At 46.8% G+C, this 23018-nt stretch overlaps 1 protein-coding gene across 1 annotated transcript in view; it reads right to left on the bottom strand.

The window, feature by feature from the left end:
* Positions 1-3130: 3130 nt before the first annotated feature.
* SIL1 (SIL1 nucleotide exchange factor) overlaps positions 3131-23018 on the bottom strand; it is a 61582-nt gene continuing 41694 nt past the window's right edge. Inside the window, exons 5-9 of the mRNA XM_019620342.2 lie at positions 14911-15031; positions 13216-13312; positions 10826-11017; positions 6246-6367; positions 3131-3841 (exon numbers count right to left, since the gene is read on the bottom strand). Coding sequence (XP_019475887.1) covers positions 3679-3841; positions 6246-6367; positions 10826-11017; positions 13216-13312; positions 14911-15031 — 695 coding nt within the window. The 3' untranslated portion in view covers positions 3131-3678. The remainder of the gene's footprint in view (positions 3842-6245; positions 6368-10825; positions 11018-13215; positions 13313-14910; positions 15032-23018) is intronic.

Here is a 23018-nt window from a genome sequence, read left to right as displayed (position 1 = left end):
GAAAATAATGTAATAATGTAGGTGTGATGTAGGAAAATCTTTGAAGCTTGTGAAGCCATTAACTGAGCGCGGAGGCTGTAGTAGAAAGGATAAACAGAGAGCATGGATGATGAATAAATAGTGGCTGCAGTGACAAAGGAATACATGTTGTGTCCAGTGATGAAACACTGGCTTGTGCAGAAAGTGGTTAGGTAACCAGTCTGAATGCATATTTTAAATGTAAACCACAATAACTCAACTACTTTAGCAGAGAGCACGCCTCACACATTTACTAAATGAGAGAAGACAGAAGCAGCATGTTTTACGTAAGGCAGGACCTGGCTGTGACGAGTTCTTTCCGCAGGTTGTGTCACTGCTTCCTGCTGAGGGCTGCCCAACGCTGAGCCCTGTGAGCTGTGCCTTCAGGGCAGGCCTTCCCCAGGCTATGCATGGCTCTGGAGCCTCACCTCCTGGCGAGGGATGTGGGGATGGGATGACGTGCATCGCCCAGGCTGAGCCCCGGTGCAGTGAGCAAAAGCACCTGGGACTGAGGAAACTCCAGTCCTGCCCAAGTCTAGAAAGGGCAAAGCTGAGTGATGCTGGGAGGTAAGCTGCAGGTTTTCTCACTGTTGGAGCATGAGCTAAGGCTGATCACTTTGATTTTAGCCATCAGCAACTGAACTCACCCTTCTGAGCCTCCTTCCTCCTCTCTCCTCTCCTTCCAGTACTGCAACCCAACCCATACCCTTGGATGTGGTAAATATCTGAAAACTCCCTACTTATAACAGAAGTGAAAACGTCCTCAGCCTTGAAAACAATCCCTCTGGGGTAGCCTGAGATGTCCTAGATGTCCAGCTGAGCCTCTGCTGCTGCACCCAGCCAGCTTCCAGAAACCAGCATGTAGGCAGCATTTAACCAGCATTTAACCTATCAAAGCATTCAGGAAAATGAAAACAGAAGCAAACCTTTGATTCTAGATTTTTCTCCTGGGGCCTGCTCTCCCCGTCTTCCTGAGAGGACAAGGATGGCAGTTTACTATTTAATTGTTAATTACACTTTCTTGTTACATTTTAGACACTGAAAAATGTTTAGGGATTGATTCTTCCACATAATTAACCATAATGATGAAACACAGTTTTATACCACGCTGCAGTTTTTGTTAAGGTTATTTATAATGGGGAAAGGCTAAATAGGTTGAGTTCATTATCGCTGCTGAAAAAATTGATGTGACCCAATCAAATTAATTTGAAATTAAGTGCAGTGAGGCTGCTAACTCTACATGAGTCAGGAGTTCAAATAAAAATAGAAGAGAATCTACAAAGCAAGAAATTACCATTGGGCAGAGAGTCGAGCGAGAATTACTGTGTCTGAGAGGTGGCAAGCACACGAAGTTGTCAAACGAGGCCACTGAAGCAAACAGTGAAAATGAATAAAGAGAGGGGGAAAGATTGTAGGGTGTAAAAAGAGAAGCCGGAGGAGGAAGGGACAAACATGAAGATGGATTTGAAATAAATGGGTAGGGACAGTGCTTGTTAAGCTAACTACATGTATTTTGCCGCCTGGAGAGTCTTATGTCCTGATGAGACAGAACTGAAGCAAGGTCGTTAATTTCACTTTTCCTGAGTTTTATTGCTTAACACTGGACCTAAATATCAAACAGCAGTGAGCACCAACCAGTTCCACGGCGAGGTCAAACTGAACTTCGAACCATTAAATCTGGTGGGAACATTTTCCTCTGACAAAGACACCCTGGAAGGAGCCAGCACTCCTCTGACACAACACAGCAGCCGTGCGCTGCAGAACAGCACCTCCCAATACAAGCCAGCAGGGATGGCGGGCAGCATTCCCCCAGCCCTGCCCACAAAGAAAAGATGAAAAAGCAGAAAGCAAACTGAAAACAGCTGCATATCGTGGTGCTGAGCAATACACGTGTACCTGAGCAAGCTTGAAACACACCCTGGGGCTGGGAGGGGGAACAGTGGCTGCTGGGATATTTGTGATGCACACGGTTGTACTTTAAGGGATTAATAATCTCAAACTAAATGGGTAAGAGAAGCAGTGGGCTGACATGAGGCATCCCTAGGAACCTTAGGGGCTGTTACAAGACAATGCTCAGTCTACCAGCTGTGATGAGTTTGCTCCCAAGACTTCACCAAGCCGAAGCCAGGAACAGCAAGATCCTGGCAGCTCTGGGCTTACTGAAAGGTCTCCCAGCCTAAGAAGCTGAGATCGGACTGCCAGCATCCTGCCAGGACTGCCCAGCAAACACAGGCTCAGAGGACTGCTTTGACACCCTGTCTGTAGCCATGCAGCTTTAGCAGTCCTGGCTCCCACGTGGTTCATTCTTCACTTTCTGCCCTCACTGCCTCTCCCCACGAAATACCAACTGCTTCTCTTTGCCTCACAGGTTGCATGGCTTAGCTTCTCTCCATCCTCACCTCTAATTCACCCCTAAGCATATGGGGAGCATTTGGGATAAAGCTTCAAGAATGCATCTGACATAAATTATTGTTCCCCTTTTAAACGGATTACAAAAATCCTTTTATTACAAAATATTAAAATGTTCAAATTATTGGTGTGGAAAAACGTTTCCTGGTGGTAAAGTTTTTAAAAATTGAGGTTTTAATCACAAACATAATCCTTCCTGGCTAACATTTCCAGCCTTGTGAAACATCTAGATACAAATTGCAGAGGCTTGGCTGCGCTGGGAACAAAGGAAGATGCTGCCTGTAAATAGCTTAGAGGACATCAGAAGACACTTCTCTCATCAGCAATCTTTTTAGCTTAATATAGCTCCTCTTTGCATAAAACATTGACATTTTTGCAATGTTTGGACCCAGTGGTGCAAATGCTGACTGCCACCCGAAGATGCTGAGCGTACCTTCAGAAATATGCAAGAACGTTTTACAGACAGTAGTTTCACTTGCCTCCAAAATGCCGTATCTTAATATTTCATACTTTATATATATTTAAATGTTAGTACCACTGGATAAACGCTAACGTGCTTTTATGCTAATGCAATCACTGAAAATCCAGATAATGTTGTGTATTGGCATATTCTGTTAGTGAATTATGGATACCTAAATGTACAATCCCACATGCCTCGCAATTATTTTTGTTAGCGCATTTAACTTTTATTTGCAATCAGAGCACTTGAGGATTGTTCAAATGAAGTTTACTTTTGTAAACTGCTGAATGGAAAAACATTTTGTTAAAGGTTTAAGAACAGTGAGACTGTGATGAGGTTGCAGAGTTGCAATAAGGGCAGCGCTCAGAGAGCTCTGCCAGATGGAACCATGTTTGATTTGGTCACAAACGCGGCGATTAAACCCCAAGTGTCAGAAATGAAGGACGTATAAGAGAAAAACGAGATGAAACTTTGATTTCTTTCATATCAGATCACCCTCTTCCAAGAGGGAGGCTCACAAACAGAGGCAGATGGATACCTGGAAGACAGCACGCGCTCCAGCAACATCCAGGCAAGCAGACTGTGAGTCCTTGCTCTGGGAGCCAGACTCCTCTGTGCCAAGGTTGCTTTTCAAGCAAGGAGCAGAAATCTTGAATTGCCCCTGCTGTGCCCTCTGCTTCCTCCTTCCTTTGCTGATTCAGTGTCTTGCACGGGTACACGGCCCAGGGCTCCAGTTGCTGATACCTGAAAACCATTTTCTTCCAACTGGGTTTTCAGCTCTGAGCCAGAACTCAGCTGGACTGCAGGCAGGCAGCTCTGGTGACAGCCTGAGGCAGCACTGCCACCCATCCTACAGCAGCAATCCACAGTGAAACCACGACCAAAGCACGGGGAGAAATCTCCAACTCCTGCTCACCCTGCAGAAGGTCACTCAGCAGTGAGAAAGTTCCAAGTCTGGAGACAGAAATCAGGGTTTTGGTTTTAGACTGTGAGCTTGGGAAATCACTGGACTCCGTATGAGAGCACAGCTGCTGTCCGTGGAGCAGAGCAAGACCAGGGTGATGCACCTGGCTGCTCCATCCCCTCACCAGCTTCACACCCGTACCTACCTGAACAAAGAGACAAAAAATGCCTGAAGAAAACCCGAATATTCTTTTTTTTTTTTACAACTTCTGGCTCTGACTCAGACTGGTCTGAGACTGCTCAGAGCCCTGTGTTTTTTTCAGGCATAACACAACTTTGCCTATTCACAATCGCACAGGTAAAGCTCCCTCCTCCAGGTTCAGCTACAGAAGGAGCTCCAGCTATCCCAGGCTGGCTGAGGAGCTGCCTACAATCACAATCCGATTTTTGGGTAAAGGTTTGCTTAGCTTGAAATCCCTGTCCTGAGCCAAGCTAGCTGCTCTGGAAGGTGACCAAGCAGCCGCCAGGTGCTTGTGAGCAGCAGACTGCTGCCTCTTCGGTGCCCAGACATCCAGCACAGGACTTGGTAACAGAACCTGAGCACAGCTCACAGCCCCACAGCCCAGCATGCTGCACCTCCAAGCACTTCAAGAAAATTCCTACAGCCTGACTGAGGCCATTAGGAACAACTCTGAGAGAAAGAAATAAATAACAACCCCTTCGAAGAACAAAACACAACCAAAAATGCTTGGCATTAAGTACTTGAAATGCCCCTGGCAGCTAAAACAGAGCACAGAGTAACCTGAGAAAATGTATGAACAAACAAATTAAGCAGCTAGCACAAAGCAGATGAGTTGGCATGTAGGTGTCTACTGAGAAAGCTTAAGCACAGCACAGTAAGGAGAAAAAAGCAAACTCAAAACCCAGGCATAATATTTCTTCACATTTTGGAACTGAGCTCTCAGACAATGCTTCATCTGAACCACTAAAAATTACCATCTGTCAGAATATCCTTTAAAGAAAAAAGGCTTAAAAGTTTCCAAAGTTATATTTTCACATTGTCACATTACAAAAGCACACTTTCTGTCCAAAGAAAGGCATTTCCAATTGAGGAACACTAAGCAAAGCATTACTTTCATCAGCCACTGCTACATGCTCATATCATCAGACAATTAATTTCTCGAGTCCTGATAATGTCACATTAGCTAAGTCAGGACTTAATAGTCCCTTTTTATTTCGTAGGTTTTCTTTAAATGTTTCCAGAGCCCCTGCATGACTTTCTCTTTATGAAACATAATTAAACATCCACATGCCATTAAAGATCCTAAGGAAAAGATTATAACGTTGTTTCAAATATTAATGCATGCTGGCATAGGAAGAGCAGGTCTGCATTTCTGAAGTGAAGGAATGAATCTTATTGTGATCAGCGAGTCAAAGCTCTGCTTCGAACCACGAGCTGGATCACTGTAAATCTGGTGTAAATCAGGGCACCTGCTGCTGTCACTGAAGCCACATTACTTTACACATGCTGTAGACCAATTACATTGTATATAAGATTGCAAAAGAAATGTGGATCTGTAGACTATATATTAGAGTAAGCGATAAATAATTTATAATAGTGGAGAAAGTGATCGTATTTCCAGGCATAAAAATAGGCAGATACAATAGCCCTGACTTTCAATCTTCACTCTGAGCTTCTGACCTTGAAGTTTAGGTCCATCCAATGCATTTCTGAAGTCTCAGATGAATGCACAACACATACGTGCACAGGACAAAGCCCAGAGAGCCATCAAACAAAGTGCCAACACAACTCCTTCTGCCCACGTGGCATGCCTGAGTGACACAGATTCCCAGCTGGCACCAGGCAGCCTGGGCAGCTCCTTTGGGCAGTAGCCATCCTGTAGTGAATCACAAGCATCCTCCAGATCAATCTGTAACCCTGTGCCTAATTGAAACCCCTTAGGTTACGCCTGTAGGTCAGAGGCATGCGTCCCCTGGGCTAAAAACCTTCAGAGACCATGAGAATTGCTATGTTTCTGAAATCAGCATCTCACTGTCCTTAAGCAGCCTAGGAGCAAGGAATAGGAGGGAGAAAGGAGTTCTCTGAGCAATCATAACTGCATCATCCTTGAAATCTTCCCTCTCAAAAGGCTGCTAAGGGGAAAGGAGGAGAGGCAGTACTATTCCCCTTGGATTGTGCAAAAATGAGGAGCTCAGTAAAAAAAAGAGATCCGTTTCCATGCTGAATTACTTCTGGCTAAGTCTAATGAGCAGGGTGAGGACGCACTGAAGAGAAGCCTGGGGGAAGCGAAGGGCTGCAAGGAAAGGGCTGGGCAGGGGAAGAGGAAAGTTGGGCGTCGCAGGAGGAAAAAAGTTGCCAGCTCTGACTATGGAAAATAAACCAAAAGGCCGAGGACAAGCACCTGGCACACCTGGTCGGGGGGGCAGAGCTCACCTGGAGAGTGCAGCTCCCAGCACAAAGGCAGCGTGCTCCTTCAGGACGGCCTCTGTGCTGTTCAGGCCCTCGATCACCAGCCGCAGTCCGCCCATGGACAGGAAATCCTTCGCGTTGTCCACCTGGGAGAGAGCAGATCCCTGTCAAAGGAACGGCCACAGGCCTCGAGACCCAATTCAGCAGTTCTTCAGGAGCTCCTTGCTTCAGAAAGAGCATCATCTCCCCGTCCCTCCCCATCTCCTCAGCTCTGAGCTTTAAAAGCAATTCTAAATTAACAGAGCAATCGTGGCGGGTGTTTCATACAATGCTGCCGGTGAGCAATGGACGTCATGTGTCTGTGACAGGTGGCTATTATCCGATGCAGAAGGCATTGCTGACACTTGGATTAGCTATCCAAACTTCCCTCAGCACGTGCTTTGGGAGCGCGGGAAACCTGGCCACGTCAGAAGAAAAAATTCCCCGCTCGCTCCCCTGAGCGGCCATTACTGGAACCCAGGGAATCATCTGTTTTGCAAACGCAATTAATTAATTAATGCTCTAATTGTAGCACCAGGAGTTACAAATGTCTAAGAGCCTAGCAGCAGCTGCATGGCTGTTCCAGGCGTTTCTCGTGACCGCGATCAAAACTTCCATGCAGACGTGAACAGCAAGCAGGCAGTCCCTGTTTGGGAGCGCCAGCAAGGAGCTTTTCCCTGGGGCAGCCCATACAATGATTTTTCTAAATCCGACAATATTGGACTAAGTGCCACGAGGGAAAAGTTTAAACGTTAGTGGGAATTCCTCCAGGAAATTCATCAGTCTCTGACTTGAAGGAGACGTGGGGCAAACCAGACAAAAATCACAGCGGACATCTGTTCTTGGGGAGAAAATTAAAAAAGGGCTCCGGGTGGTTTGCAAACAAAAGTCAGAGAAACAGAGCCAAGAGCTTCCAGTACAAAATTCAGTCCAAAGTCAAATCGATGCATTTTGGTTTTAAAGGCTTTTTTTGCAGCTTAAAAGGAAATGTCTGACAAATTTGCCGAATCGCTTGTGCAAAAAACTTCTTTTGTGAAAGACACAAAGACCACAGCGTCACGTTGGTGGATGCAAACAGAACATAAAAATTAGAATAACTGCACCAAATGACCTTCTCATCTCAGTGAGAGCGCTGAGCTGACGGAACAGGACAGAACAAACACTGCGCACCGCTTCCATGTTCCCTCTTAGCTGACAGTTCCTTCGTGCTTTGCTTTATTTTTATCTTGACCATGTGCCTTCACCAAAATTGGCCATACGTCAGACGCTTCAGGTACCCAAAAGGATGAATAAACCATTTAGCTTTACGTCCTACAAGCCTCTGCAGGCACAAACTGGGGAGCTATAGCTCGTCCGTTCTCCCCACTTGGACAATAGCTGCCAATTGCTGTCCAGCTGCAAAGCTGCCAACAGAAAGCCCATCTCTGTGGGTTTGCTGCAGCTCATTCAGGACTTGCAGCAGCTGTTTGATCCTTTCAGATCTGACTTTTAACTGGCCCTACAGGCTGGATCTGCCAGTCCTCTTACTTTTCTGCAGGACCATCTTTGTCTACAAAGAAACCTATACAGCAACCTAAATTCACTCACTGGCGGGGGCTTTGATGGCTCCAACTGTAAGAACTTGGAGGCCGTTTTAAGGCCAGAATTGGACACTGCCTTCTGCTCAGGAGGAACAGACTCGCTAGGCAACAACGGGCCAGAAAGTTTGCATCCAGCAGCAGCTGGGATAAATCCAACTATTGTGGTAACCTCACTGAGAGCAGAGTCCTGCGGGGCAGCTCTCCTGCCAGCCACAGAGCTCTGCCACAGCGTACTAATTGTGCTGCAAAGCTTATTTTGAAGATGCATTCCTTTCTCAGCACCATCCTTTTTTTCTCTGGAGTATCTCGTGAGAGCTCCTTCCTCACCACTGAGAAAAGGAACGCCAAAAACCACAACAGAAGTCCCAAACCCCACAGCTCGGAGGCGCTGACCTCTCTGGGGAGCGGAGGCTGCTGAGAGGCACTTTGCCTGCACCTCGCTTCAGTCCACCGAAAACAGCACGAAGAAAGGCAAAGATCAAGAGAGCTCTTGACTAAAGTACACAGGCAAGGATGGAGAGGAGAGGGATGGGAGAAAAACAAATATGACAGCAGTTACTCAGGGAACGCCTTCAAATTGGAAGAGAAAGAAACTGGGGAGAGGAGATGAGAGAAAAAACGTTGGAGAATAAGAGCGAGGAAAAGCTATATGTCAACCATCTGCAATGGAGAGGAAATTAGCAACGAGAAATGGTGTAGCATGTCAGAGGAGGGGAAAGAGAAAGATAAGGAGAGTAAATAATTGAGAGAAAGCCTGCAAAGCATGGAGCCGGGCTTGGCTCCACACACTGCTGTGCAAGCACCGTGAACTCTGTTTATAAATGAGTTATGCTCTGGCCTCTTCACATTTGCATTTGGTTTTTATGCATCACAGATAACCTAGCAAGCCAATCCTTCCTCCAAGATGGGCTCCCAAACATGCCAACTTGAATCCTGACTGATGAGAAGCAAAGCACAGCTGGCAACCCAAACCTCAGCAAGTACGGAGCCCTTGGGCCGGCACTCGGGACAAGGAACTCAGCCCCTGCCTGCAGTTCTCCTCATGGTGAGTCGGGCCCAGGACGCCCAGGACCACGCTGTGGAGCAGGATGTGATCCTTAGCTCGCAGTGCTGCCCAACAGGCGCTCTGGGAGATGAGCAGTCAGCATAGCAGCAGCAGGTCGCCCCGGTCTCTGCGCAGTGCCCCAGGCTGGCTGCCCCAGGCCTCCAGCAGCACAGCTCTGCAGAGGGCTCCCGGCCGTGGGTCAGCACGCTGGAATGCGGCGCAGGCAGATCTGGCTGCTGTTCAGTAATTACATTAAGCCAGTGCTGCTCAAGTCAGTACCAAGCGGAGATAATGTCCTGGATGCATTCGAGTCGCTGGAAGAAGAAAGGGAAGGAAAAGCCACGCTGGCTTACGGACAAGTCATATTTCTTATCAGCTTCCTGCCTGATGAGAAGGTGCTGCCCAGCCATCTGCCCCAGCAGCGCAGGCACAGAGCGGCGTTGTGGTCGATGCACAAAGGAGCCCTCTGTGCTCCGTGCCAGCTTCCCTGCCATTTCCCCTGTCTGACCCATTTGATGCTGGATGCGGTTCCCTTTGATGCTCTGGTCAGCCCCTGGCCTGGCAGCGGAGATCATTTCCCTGCCGCTCTTGATGGTCTGAAATCATTCACTCCAAGCAGGCAGGATTTTCTGCTGGAATAATCCAGAACACGATGCTGAAAAGCAAAGCATCCCAGTGTGTTTGGGGACTGCTTCTTAGCATGCTGGCCTGATGCTCTGGCACCCTTAACCACAAGAATTAGCCCGAGTATAAATAAATACAAAGCTCTGAGGGCGCCCATTGTTCACACTTTTTCTCTGAGTCAGACAGATGCCGTCAGTGAAACAAAGGCACTGAGAACAAGCAGCAAGGAAGCCTCTGCGTGTGCATGACAGAGATTTAATGTAGAAATACAAGACAAAGAGCCCTGGAAATAACACTTCTATTAGATGGAGCATGGGACTCCATCCTCAGCAGCTCATTCCTTCAGTTAACTTTAAAAAAAAGTGCTTATTTTTAAATAAATGCCATTGCAGTTTAAGGTGTTGCACTGCTACCTCTCAAGAGTTTGTATTCACCCTCAGAAATGATGAAGTCACTGAGAGCGACTGCTCTCCCAGTCTGCTCCAGTTCTCCCAGTTGTCAGGCAGGGAGAAGCCCACCCTCCCCACAAGGCTGTGCACAGCCTCAATGCTTGGACACGCAGCGGCCAACCACAAAGGAGGAGTGTGATATGCCCACAGCCTGCAGCAAACCAAAGCTGAAAACGTGTGAGCTTAAAGCACACAAAGAGAGATCTGAGGGGGAAAAAGAAAATGTGAGCGCAAATTGAAGAAGACAGATTTCAGGAGATATTCAGCCTCACACACAGTTAATTAGCATGGCTCAGCTGATGCTCAGCAACTGGCCGTTTGCCTGAGCCTTCAGTCATTTTTGCCACCAGCCCAGCTCTGAGAGAGGCTCTGCAGGCCATTCCTTACTCATGCCAAGACAAAACACAGGCTTTGGGTGTCTCTCATCTTCCTTCATTTTCTATCAGCTGGTGTAAGGGCACCTACCTGCAGCCACAGCCACATCCCATGGTAGGAGCGAGAAAATACTACTGCTTTCTTCTAGCAGCCACCACTATACCCACCCACAAAATTGCAGATAAACCCATTTTCACAACATTAACACATATATAAAGAAAGAAAAAGAGGACAGGAAAAAAAGCTCGAGAACAGAGAACAAATCAAGCAACACTAACCCCTAGGAAACTGCTTGCTATTGTTACGAGTGCTGATTTATTCAAACTCGGATAAAAAATAAGCCTGCAGTAGCCCTCCACTATCTGTTATTGTCCCAGGATTATGCTAATTAAGGAATTTATATTACCTGATACTGATAAGAAAAATAAAACCGCATTTATGATACCTTAGTCCCTGGATTTTACATGGTAGATACAAATGTGTTTTTGTTACCTGGTGAACATAATATTCAAGATCATAAAGCGCTGCTACTTTTTCATCCAGCGTGGAAGCAGAGCTGTTAAACTTGCTGATCAGTTTATCCATGATTTCATAATCCGTCTCCATCTTCACGTTCAGCTTTTCAAACTCTTCCTTCAGTTGCTCTATGGGACGGAACTTCTTCCTTACTTCTTCCTCGTGGGCCTTGAAAGCAGGAGAAAACCAAAGAAGGCAGATGATAAAGTTTAGCAAGCAAACCCAACCCAGATGTCCAGGGGGAACCCCGCTGACTTGGATTACCACAGTGTGGTAGGGGAGGGTACCCTGGGAGAGGGAATGCCTGCAGAGCGGATCTGGGCAGCTGGTTCTGCAGCCTGATGTGCTGCCCTGCCTCACTGCAGGTCCCACCACACACAGGTCTCTGTCTGTGGACAGCACAGGGCAGCCTGGAACCCAGAGGCTCACACAGCAACACTGCACCACGCAGCACTTATCCAACCTAGTGCAGCCCAAGCAGAGCAGACTGTTATCTGTAAAATGCCAGCACACATTCCCCAAGCAGCTTAGCCTGCACCTGTACACCTTTTCTACACCTTGTGAACCTTTCAAAACATCACTGAACACAGAGCCAACAAGCACTGCTGGTCTTCATTCGCCTGTATGGGGATGTTCTCAAGACCTGACTGCCCACAGCCCTGGGCAGGCTCCCCTGACGTCGCAGCTGGCCATGCTGAGCAGTACATTGCACAAAGGGAAGGCAGCTGAAGCAGTGTGCCACGGGGCTCGTTCTAGGACAGTTACCATTTTGCATCATTGCTTGTACAAACAGCACCCAGAGGGCTTTGAGGAACCAAGAGCAATGGAAGGGTGTGTGGTAGGGAAGGAGAAGGCTCGAACAGAGATCTGAGCCCAGAGAGCTGCAGCACTGGTGACAGTGGGACAGGAGGGGCAAAGCTGCTGCTGCACACAAGGACACAGAAAGCAGAGGGGACATTGAAGGTGGGCTGCCCAGGAGCTAGAGAAAGCAAGAAAGCAAGAAACAGAGATAGAGGTAAAAGCAATCTAACGATGTACAATCTGCACTAATGATTGCCAGCCTAATCACTGTAGGAACTGCACAGACACAGAGAATGCTACCCCAACTCCAAGCACACAAAAGAAATTGCTTTTGCCATAGCATATACAGGAGCATGCTTGGTGTAACTCAATTTACTTTGACACAGTTACTTCAAGGATGAATTTGCTCCCTGCAGGAGAGATTTTCAATGGAGTACTTTAGGTCCATTAGATATAGCTGGTTTTAGCCCAGTTGCTGGGACAATAGCTATTCTAACAGGTTTTTCTAAAATATGGCTTATTTTCACATAATAGAGTGTCACTAATTTTTGCATTTAAATGACACTCATTTCAAGAAGTCCTGCTATCAGTAATGCTGGCTGCTGCATAAATAATTTTACAGTAAACAAAACACTGCCCTGATGGCAGATGGAGGAGAAAACATTTTCTGGACTCAAAGACTATTGCCTTGATTTCCACCTCGATTTTCCTTCAACTTCAAGGCAGCAGGAGGAGCTAAGGCTTAAGGAAATACTTGTAAGCAGAAAAGGAAAAAAAGGCTTTGATTAATGTGATGGATCATATATAATCCACCCATGTCATGCCAGTGGCTGCTCCTGTCCTAGGAACAGCTCCAAGCAGGACACACATTCAGTTCGACTTCAGATTGTCTCCTCTCTGTAACCAAACAGGAAGTTTACAGCTTCTGTAAGCAAACTTCAGCCTGTGGTTCAGCACAGCCATCTGGCTTATGCCACCCATGCATGAGATTGAAATCTTAAGCCCTAAGATCCCTTCCAGATCCAAGCGTTCAGAGGATGCTACATCCAGTGGTTGGTCACCACCACTGAATTCAAAACAGAAGGGACTGAGCTGTACTTTCTGTACTTCCTCATTCTGATGAGGATAACAAACAATATGTAACTTCCTTTACAAACATCACCACACTGAGATTCATTCCACTTTGGGGGTTTGCAGACATCTTTGTGAACTAAGTGCTGTTGAACAAATGAATCAAAACAATGGATAAAAATACAATGCAAACAATGGCAAGGAAATGAGTACATGGGTTCACGTAAGTGTTTGCAAGTAATGTTTCTGTATTATTAATTCAGGTCTAATCACAATAGTACCCAAACAGAAAACTCTCAGGGCTCAGTCATCTTACTGACTGCATCTGCTCTGGGTTCCCAACAAAGATCTCACAATTTCACATCAGCAGTGGCACACCAAGAATGACAGCAAGAAATGTGGTGGCTGATTTTAACCATCATATTTCCAAGAGATGCTCCATAGGGCATTTGCATCAGCATACTGTGCTTTGCTTTAGAAACAACTGTCCTTACCATTCTTTCTGCCTTCTCACTTTCCTTCATTTTAGCCAACGCCTTTTTGAGCTCTTGGGATGTGAATGAATTTGTGTCAATATCCATCGTGTTCAGCCTTGCAGAAGAAACAACAACAAAAAAAAGCATTATACAAGTGAATAATTTTAACTGTAGTATCTTCACCATAATATATCAGCAGAGGAAAATACCAGGGGAAAAAGAGCTAGGAGCACTAGATTACATGTATCTCACTTAAAACTGGAAAAACGCCACACTCGACAAAAGATTAGTCCCAGTGCTGTATTCTGTGTGTGGTTTGCTGACACCTCACCCTGACAATCACAAAAGGCTTTAGAATCTGTGTGCTGACCTAAAAATCTCAAGTCCTAACACAGTAAATACTGCTAATTAATATATGCTTCTGCTTTCATGTAGGAATACAGAAAAACAGAAAATGTTTCAGAATTAAAAAAAAGATAAAAAAGGACCCCTGTGTCACCAGAAGATCACTAAGAACTTGGAAGCTTTAACATGGAGATCTACAGTCGAAGTTATGTTCTTCATCACACAACGTTCCATGAACGGTAAGTCCAATCAGAAGTTCCTCAGAAATGTTAAAAAACAAAGAAACAAAAACGACACTGCGTTACTCTTTACATGGACCTCATCGGTTCAGGGAACTTATCTGAGCCATAAACACCTGCACAGGAAAAAAGGAAAGTCAGTCGTTGAGGCATCAGGAAGCTTGTGAGCTTCTTTGTACTCCAAACTAGGGAAGTGCCATTTGCAATGGTGAATGCAATGGCAAACCCCTCTGCTTCAGGGAAGCAAGTTCCCCTTAGTAACTGAACCTGACTTTATTAAAGGAAAAGGGAAAAGTCAGCATGAGAGAAACTTTGGACATCAGTCTGGGCACAGGGAAAGCTGTGTGATCTAAGGAGCCCATCAGCAATAGCTCGTGTAAACAAACCATGCTGGGCTCAGGTCAACACAAATGAAGCCCTACAGCTGCTCTGATGCTTTAAGGTAAGACTTCAAAGGACTAAATGTAATCCAGAGATGCCACGCTGCAAATGTAGTGTTAGCATAGTAGAATGACCAAAGAAAAGACCTCTGAGATCATTCAGTCCAACCACATCACCAGTAGTTCCCACTGAACCCTCGTCCCTCAGAACAACACTGAAATGTTTCTTGAACACCTCCAGGGACAGAGACCCCACCACCTCCCCGGGCAGCCTGTGCCAGTGCATGGCCACTCTTTTGGAGAAGTATTTCCTAACGTCCAACCTGAACCTCCACTGGTGCGACATGAGGCCATTCCCTCTAGTCCTATTGCTGTTACAGGGGAGAAGAGGCTCACCACAGCTCACCACAACCTCCTTTCGGCAGCTGCAGAGAGCAGTAAACATCTCCCCTGAGCCTCCTCTTTTCCAGACTAACAATCCCAGCTCCCTCAGCCACTCCTCATCGTGGCAGAGAAAGCCACCAAGACGTGTCTGCATATCCACACTCAGCACTTCTACCCACCTTCCAAAGGAAACACAAAGGATGGGGGCCACTTTTCAGCACTGCTGAACCCTTAAACCAACAATTAGGTTTCCAGCAGAGACAGCAATTGAGTGTACCAGGGATCCTGGCTGCTAATAAAAGACATGAAACCACAGTTCATCTAGATCTGTGCAGCAAGAAGACAGGAGCTTTGTGTCACTGTACCTTTTTCTTCTTTTCTCTCCTCTTGTGTCACTTTTCCCACTTTCACTGTCTGGAAGCCGGGCTTCTCTCTCTCCTGTCTGCAGATTTAACCGAACGTGTGACCCTGCAGGAACAGCTTGACCTATAAACAAAAGTGAGGTTATTTTAGGCCACGTGCACTAATGCAAGTTTGTATACAAAGGGCTGAAGTCAAATGCTCCTGCTCCAAAGAGGCACACAGAAACTCCCATCCTGCACTGCAGAGACAGCAAGTTGCTCAGTGCTGAGCACTCAACCCTCCTGCAACAGCCTTGTGACTGCAGAAATGCCACACTGACCTTACATGCCAGTTCCTAAGCAAGCATTAAAAACCTACATCAGGAGTGAATTCTGAGACTGTTTGGAGAAAGGGGAATAGACTGCTGAATAAAACGCAGCTGCCAAAATGAAATCAAAGCACACATCTGAGTACAGCCTGGTGCACTGAATATCAAGTGTACCGATGTGAGGTTGTGCTGGTTTGGAAATATTGTATTAAAAGGAATAACTGATCACTGCTACCTGCCAACAAAAATACACGGAATACATTAAGCTTTGCTTTTAAATGCACAAAAGATGGGAAATTCAGAGTACTTTTCTTGGTCACGATTCAGCACAATCACGATGGCCAACTGTCGCACAGGGATGGAGAGAGAGCAATGTTTGGTTGCTTCCTCTTCATTTTGTTCCCTCTCCATTTAATGGAAGAAGTTTGCCTGCTTAAGAAAGCAGGATCACAGCTAAAGGAACATGGAGATCTCAGCTGCACATACCCAGAAGCACACAAACAGACATACAGCTGCTCACTGGCTTCTCTACATGGATTTCTTCCTTGTCTTTCCTTTGTTTCCTAAGATGATGTCTAGAATAAAACAACTCAGCATGTAGGAGACAGGTAGTGTCTCCTATCAAAGGGAAGTGAAGACAAGGATAATTATTTTGTACAATAAATGCATGTTCTCATACATAAAATCCTCTAATCTAGGGAATCAACAGATTGATCCTGCCTATTGAAGACCAAAGAGACATTTCACTGATCAAAGGATGCAGCGCTTCCCACTTAAGACTGCAACGTTTGTCACAATTCAGACAAAAACATTTCAAAGCCTAAAGCCATGCAGCAGGTACAAACACACACAAAACCCAGAGAAATCCAGTTTGGAGGATTTCTGAGTGCATTTCTGATTTCTCTTTCTGAGTGCATTCCTCTCTACCACATCCTTCGGACGTTGCCTTGGTTTGATACACAAAGGGATTGATGTGATTATCTGTGCTAACTGTGTGAGCCCAGGCCATTTGGCCTCCCCTGCACACAGCCCACAGGAGAGCCTTGCAGCCCAACCACTCACTGCTCCTTGACTTGTTATACAGGGGAGCCTCTGCCAAGAGAGGAGCACTTGTCCACTTCCCAGAGGTCAGCTGTGCAGAAATGTGCTGTGATAGCTGAGTGTTCCCCTTGCAGCCGGGCTGTGATGGCTGGCAAGGAGCTTCTAAGGGCTGCTCCTCCTCTGCGTTTCAAGAGGCATCGAGGCAGGGGACTGCTGGCAAGAGAAAGATGTATTAAATGGCATTACGGTTGAATGTGCAGGATGCCTTCCTCCTCCAAGGACCCGACCACCACTTAGCCAGGGAGACAGCGAGGGAAAAGCCGAGTCTTTCCCACCAGCAGGTGAGGAGCTCTCCTCGCCAGGTCAAAAAGCACTCGGGCAGCCCAGGCTGCAACCACAGCACCTGCTCAAGTAGCCCTGATTTGTCAAATGCAGCCAGAAATAAATGTCCCTCTTACAACAGTACAGTCTATTCTGGCTTTCATGTTGCTGGTGCATCTGGCCACATTAGCTCGCGCTGTTGCCAGGGGAGAGGAACAAGGCTGACGGCCTTTACTTAAAGGAAACATAAAAAGGCAAAGCAATGGAGCAGCCTCCAGTAGGGCTGCCTGGCTCCCATGTGACCAGTCCTCCCAGTTTCTATTTTGAGCGAGCAGTAAATAAAAGAGAATCTGAACCCCAACGTGCACGAGCTCACAAACCCAGCACGACTGAATTAAGGACGATGCCATCAGAGAAGACACAAACCTCTCCACTTCTGCTTCTTCCCTCTGTCCTAAACGAGATTTGACTAAGGCTGTCCAAAGCCCAGAGCAGAAATCTCAGCTCTGATGTATTTAAACGGCGTTTATTGCTGCAGGAATTTCTTCTTGCCACTGTGCACAGCAGCACAGGTTCATGCAACAGCAGGACAAACATATTGCCTTATTAAATAAACCAAGAAAGACAACTCTGCTTTCAGTAAAAAGATCTGTGCAGTCACTTAAAATATTCCAGATGTTTGAGGCAGGGTGAGGGCTGCAGCCTTGTTTCGTTTGGGATATTTCTGAGGATTATTCACAAAGCATGTTTCAGGGTGGGCTGACTGCAACAATGTGATTAAAACTGCTGATGTAAATGAGCAAGCTGGAAACCCCGCACGTTAATCTCATTTCAGCGTCTAGCTCCTAGACATTTCCCTCAAAAATAGTTGATTCTCTTTGATTCCTATAATTTGATACCATTCAACAAGCAGCAGCACGCACCAGAGCCGTACGTATGTAAGCAATTACACAGCTTAACGTTCTGTTGATACAGAATCATATTCTTAATAGCTTTTTTTTTTTTCCTAGAGGAATTCATTTTTACTTATTGCTTGTATTAAGTTGCATTTGGGAACCAAAGCTCAATTAAAAATAGTAACAACAATTTTATATATAAGTGATTTTCTGCCCTTTTTTTCCTCCTTGATGCCTCTGAAAAAGAAAAGCTTACCCAACCAGGTGTGTGCCACACACTCACACACAGAACCACGCTGTTCCTCACCTTCCAGCCATCTCACATTCCTCCAGCTCTACCCCTTGTCCCATCCCATGCCTGCTTCCCCACGCAGGGAAGGAAGGCTTTCCAGGTAATCAACACCTCCACTTGGATTCACCCAACAGTGAGCAGCTGCTCACACTGCAAACACCCCGCTCTGGACGTGCAGAAAAGGCCAGAACTGCTGAGGGAGGAACCGAGCCAACTGTCCCCCCCACATCCCATCCGTGTCCTGCACACCTCACACAAAGCCCAGCTCATGGCTCGGGTCTGCTCCGCTTGTCCAAGGACCACCAATGCAGAGAAGCCCCTGCGGCCTTGTATCAATGAGTGCCAGGCAGGAGCTGGGTGCCAACATGCTGGGACCCCGAGCTCTTAGCGACCCACCAGCATTCGTCATACACGGATGTGCCCTGTCTGTCTTGAAAGTTGCTTAAAGTGACACCGAGGAAAGATTTAATTTATAGCCCTACTCTTTTAATCTTGGTCAGCCAGATTTTTTCAGACATCCGTTTATTTCTCCTTATAATATATTAGATGGAGTAACCACACTGGAGTCAGCTTCAAGACAGCAACTCACTCTCAGGGGTTCTGCTGACATTTATAAACTGATCTTATTTCTCTTGTGTGTTTTATGTTATCAGCTAAACCTGTCGGCTTAAATTATTGCCTTGTAACCAAATCACAGTTATCTATTATTCTGTTATGTGTATGTTTCTGAAGCTCTGTACCTATATCAAGTTCTGCAGGGGCTGAAAACAAGACTATAAGCAAATAAACAAATGGAAAACATAACACACTTCCATTGCATACGCTGCTAGGGGAGGAATGAGGCACGGTATATGCAGAGTAACTGAAAGCAGAGGGCTGCTGTGCAGGAGATCTGTCACATAACAAGACACAGGTAAGCTCATCACTCTGTTCCCAGACATGAAGGATGAAATGCCAACTGCATGTCCTCACTGGGCAAAAAAGGTGCAATCCTGCCCAGCACCTTTCCAGTGCACAGCTCCGTATAGGGCTGGCCATGGCTGGCCTCTGGTTTTGCACCTCTGCACAGGGACAAGGCAACAACAATAAGCAGGCATGACAAATAACAGGGGAAGTTCTGCAGCACATGTATACAAATAAACCCCACAGAGCAATCTGTAACCTGTCTCTGAGTTTCCCCACCTCCTCCAGAGCAGTGCTCCATGGACCTGCCCAGCAGCAGCAGCTCCGCTCCATTCCTGCAGCAGGCAGCTGCTATAGGATGGCTTCTGAAGGCAGGAGCAGGACACTCAGCATCCTAAGCAGCCCCTGGCCCTGCTCCTCCCTTCTGCCTGCTCTCTTCCCAAGTAAGTATCCTCATTTACCACTGGAAAAAAAAAAAAAGAGAGAGAGAAAGAGTGTATATGAAAACAAACCACCAAGTCAGTGACTGGCTCCGCAGTTCTTAAAAATCACCTCGGTGTCTCAGAGACTGCCACATAGCATCTACCTTTCTTTGCTCTTTGTTTCTTTCAGTGCAGAGAAGTGAGGGGATGGGACTTTCTGATATAGGCAACAAAAGAATCCACAAATCGATGCCTGAAAGTTCCCAGCAAAGCAAACCGACTCTGCTGCAATTTTGAAAATAATAAGGCTGCACAAGGCTGGCAGAGCATCCCTGAGAAGTTATCTGATAATCCTACATCCCCTCCTTTAAAAATAATGATTAAAAAGCACAAGGAGACAAATCCTCAGAAGCAGAACAGCTCTTCTCCACTGTGGTCCAGGAGCCACCAGCACTATGGCAGACATGGAGGAGATGCTGGGGAATTCTGGAGGCCTCTGAAGCTCTGAAGTGCTGGAAACAGCCAGCAGCAAGCAGCACCAGGATCAGCCCCTGGGCACTGACCAGCCCCACTGCAGCTCAGGGCAGAAACAACCACAGCCTCTTTGGTGCAGAGGAAAGGGGACAGAGCCCAGGCAGCAGTTGGGGTCAGCTCTCCCAGGCAATGCAATGACAACGTCCAGCACCTCCCAGCTGCGTGTCCCACTGCGTGTTCTGCCTGCTGAGCAGGTGGGGTTTCACACCAGCAGCCCTGTGAGCACGGTGCTGTCAGCCTGGGAAGCAGGCTGAGTGCTCTGCTCAAAGAAAAGCAGAGGAAGCCTTACTCTGGAGTGGTTTGGAGCACACTTCAGCTCCAGACTCACTGGTTAGCAGTGGTGAGCAGGGAGGCAGCCTGGGCTTTCTTAAGGCTGAGTCATAGCACTCCTTGGGCTGCTTGTTATTTCAAAACAGAACATTTTTACATACAAAAGGAAAAGAAGATGTGTAGCAGGCACAGGTCAAGAAGAGATGGATTACTGATGGGAAGAGAAAGCACAGAGCCTGAATCTCATTTTGCTATTTTCTGCCCTTCACTCTTTCTGCTTGCGGCCTTTTACATTAGTTTGCTGTCCAGCACTCACAGGTTCTCCCAGTTCAGTGCCACCTGAAAAGGAAATTAATACAATACAGGTCACCTCCTGGGGGGGGAGGGTTCAGCAACATCAGCCCCCAGCTCCCCAAAGCTCTCCACAGAAGCCATCCCAGGCATCTTCCACTGCCCCTCATTTGCAGCACAGGCAGTGAGGAAGCTCCTGCTCCAGCTCTCACGCTCACCTTTAAGCGTGAGCTTCTGTGATGTTGGACCAAACGCTCTATGCAGGTACCACAGCCACTGTGTGTGCATTTCTTATTTCCAGTAATTCTGCTCTTCTGGGAAGTGGCAGCCTCTTGAAGCCTTTGTGAAGCCCTGTCCTACTCACTGCCCATCCTTCCATGACTCTCAGCTCTGCGCAGTCAGTGACAGCAGGGGCTCTAGTACCTGCTGTAATTAAATAGAGAGAAAACTCCCTTTTATAATTACTGCACGCCTACAATGCTCACAACCTATTTCTTTAACAAGTGCTTGTGGCATCTGCAGGAGTCGCATCCCTTCCAGGGCTGCCTGGATGGCTGCTGGGCTGCCTCTGTCTGCAAACGTCAAGTCCTCACAGAGTCAAGCTGCTCTTATCACCATTATTTTGTATTATTACTGCACCTGGGAGACCTCAGTATGAACAAAGAACCTGCTGTGCAAAGTACCTACAAGGACATAGAGACATCACTTGCCGGGATTACAGAGGAAACCCCAAGAGAAAAGCTTTGTCCTTACGGCATGTGCGAGCAGCAAACACAAACCGTTTCTCACAACCATTGCTATGAGCTCACACTGCTGCAGAATAAGGTTACAAAACTCACAAGTCTCAGATATTCAGCCTCTTCTTACTAAAGATGAATAAAACTAACTTGCTAAATTCTTCCAAATTGGGCAAACGTAGGATCCATACAGTGTCCTGGGCATCGATACCCCACAGACTGCTGGAAGTGGGGCACTGCATCCCTTCACCAGCTCTCAGCACCAACTCATACCACATCTTCCAGGAATGGCTGAAACTGGTGAATTATCAAGAGGCTGAAGAAACAGTTAAAAAAGAATTAAAAAAAAAATACACCAAACCACCACCATCAACAACAACAGCAAAAAACCAACAAGGATGTTTCACATAAAAGACTTAGTTGGCTCATTTATCTGACAAATCCTTTCTATAATACTCCAAGCTACACTAATAAACACCCTGCTATTCATCCTGTCAAAATGGTGATGTCTAAATACAAAATCTTCTCCAGCACTGATTTTGTTCCACTCCGAGCAGGGACAGAGCCATCTGAATCTGTTCCCAGATCAATTCCCAGCGCTGTTGCTGGCAGCAAAGCCACCCCCAGGAAACCCCCAGAACTCCACTGACACATCCCAAAGCTCCACCATCCCTGCTCCTGCCCAGGCATCCTTTTGTGTCCCAAAGGCAAAACCTTGCTCTCTGCTCAACCTGAGTCACACTCCTCAGGGTACAGAAAAAAAAGCCTTTTTCTATTGCAGTTTCTCATTTAGTGAGTCAGAATTCACTTACTGGTGCTTACTGGGATACTGCCTTCCTATGGCTGATGCCACAGAGTGCACTGCACGGATTTGGAGTGCTCAGGGCTCCATAAAGCCAAGGTTACGGGGGGATAAGTGCCCACAGCAAACCCTGGGAGAATCTTTCTCGCATCATATGATTTTAATGTCAACAGCTTGCTTGCTGCAGTAATGATGATGTCTTTAAACACCATCCGTCAGGCCTACCGCTCAAACGCACGTTTATTTGGAAAAGGCTGCAAAGCTCCTCCTTTGTTTCGGTGCAGAGGGGTCTTCTCTGTAATTTGTTTCCCTCACCACATATAATGAAAATGTTTTTAAAACTTCTTCAGAATCCAATCCCTCCCTCTGTGAATCAATCTGCAGCTAAAGGAGAACAAAGGCTCGCAAGGAAGGTGCTTTCCAACAGGTAATACTTGGTCAGACGTGTGAAAGCATCAGTTACATTTGGACACTCGGCTGGACCGCTGCTTATGACTGCCAATTTAAGCTGAGCCAGCGCTCTCCCACCGCACCAGTATTTGTGCTCTCTGAATTGTAAGCACGCGCCGAGGGTTGGGTTATTCAGGCCCGCTGTGCCCCGCAAGCACTGGGCTGCGGCTCCTGCCAAACCCACCTGCTGCCTTGGCCAGGAGAGCAAAATGAGCCAGCTGCCAGCCCAAAATCCCATCAAAACTCAAACACCTTGCAGCAGGAGTTAGTGCAGAGGACAAGAGCTGGCAGGCAGGCGTGGGGCAGGGAACGGCGCGTCTGCCGCTCCATGGGATGCTCAGATAGAGAGCGATGGCAGCGAGGGCGGATGCTAGCGAGGAAGGCTCTCGGTAAGGAGTGCTGGGAGTGCTCAGGGAGGACATATGGTGCCTCTCTGATGGGAGGCACTGCTGTAGCATCTGTTGATGTATCTGCCGCTGCCAACACGGAAAAGCTTCGAATGGCAAAGAGCTCCTTGCAACAAGTGCTTCTGCCCTTCCACCTCCCTTTCTGCAAAGGATTCTCTGGTTTGCACTACGACAGCAGATAATACACCAGGAAGGAAAAAAAAGGCAATAGCATGAAGGAAGCATGCTGGCAAAAACATATGGTCTCACTTCATAAGCAAAACCTTATCCCCAGCTTTGAGGCAGCCATTTCTTACGAACTACCCCACACCCCTGGATGCAGCATGATGCAGGTGGCTTAGCAATTCAATACAAAGGACTTAATTTATTTTCTGTACTCATATCAGGCTCGATTCCATGAACTGCAGCAGTATGGAGAGCAGCTTGCTCCAAAGCTC

The sequence above is a fragment of the Meleagris gallopavo genome, chromosome 15 (assembly GCF_000146605.3).
Source record: "Meleagris gallopavo isolate NT-WF06-2002-E0010 breed Aviagen turkey brand Nicholas breeding stock chromosome 15, Turkey_5.1, whole genome shotgun sequence".
In the NCBI taxonomy this organism is placed as follows: domain Eukaryota; kingdom Metazoa; phylum Chordata; class Aves; order Galliformes; family Phasianidae; genus Meleagris; species Meleagris gallopavo.
This window is presented reverse-complemented; position numbering and strand designations above follow the sequence as displayed.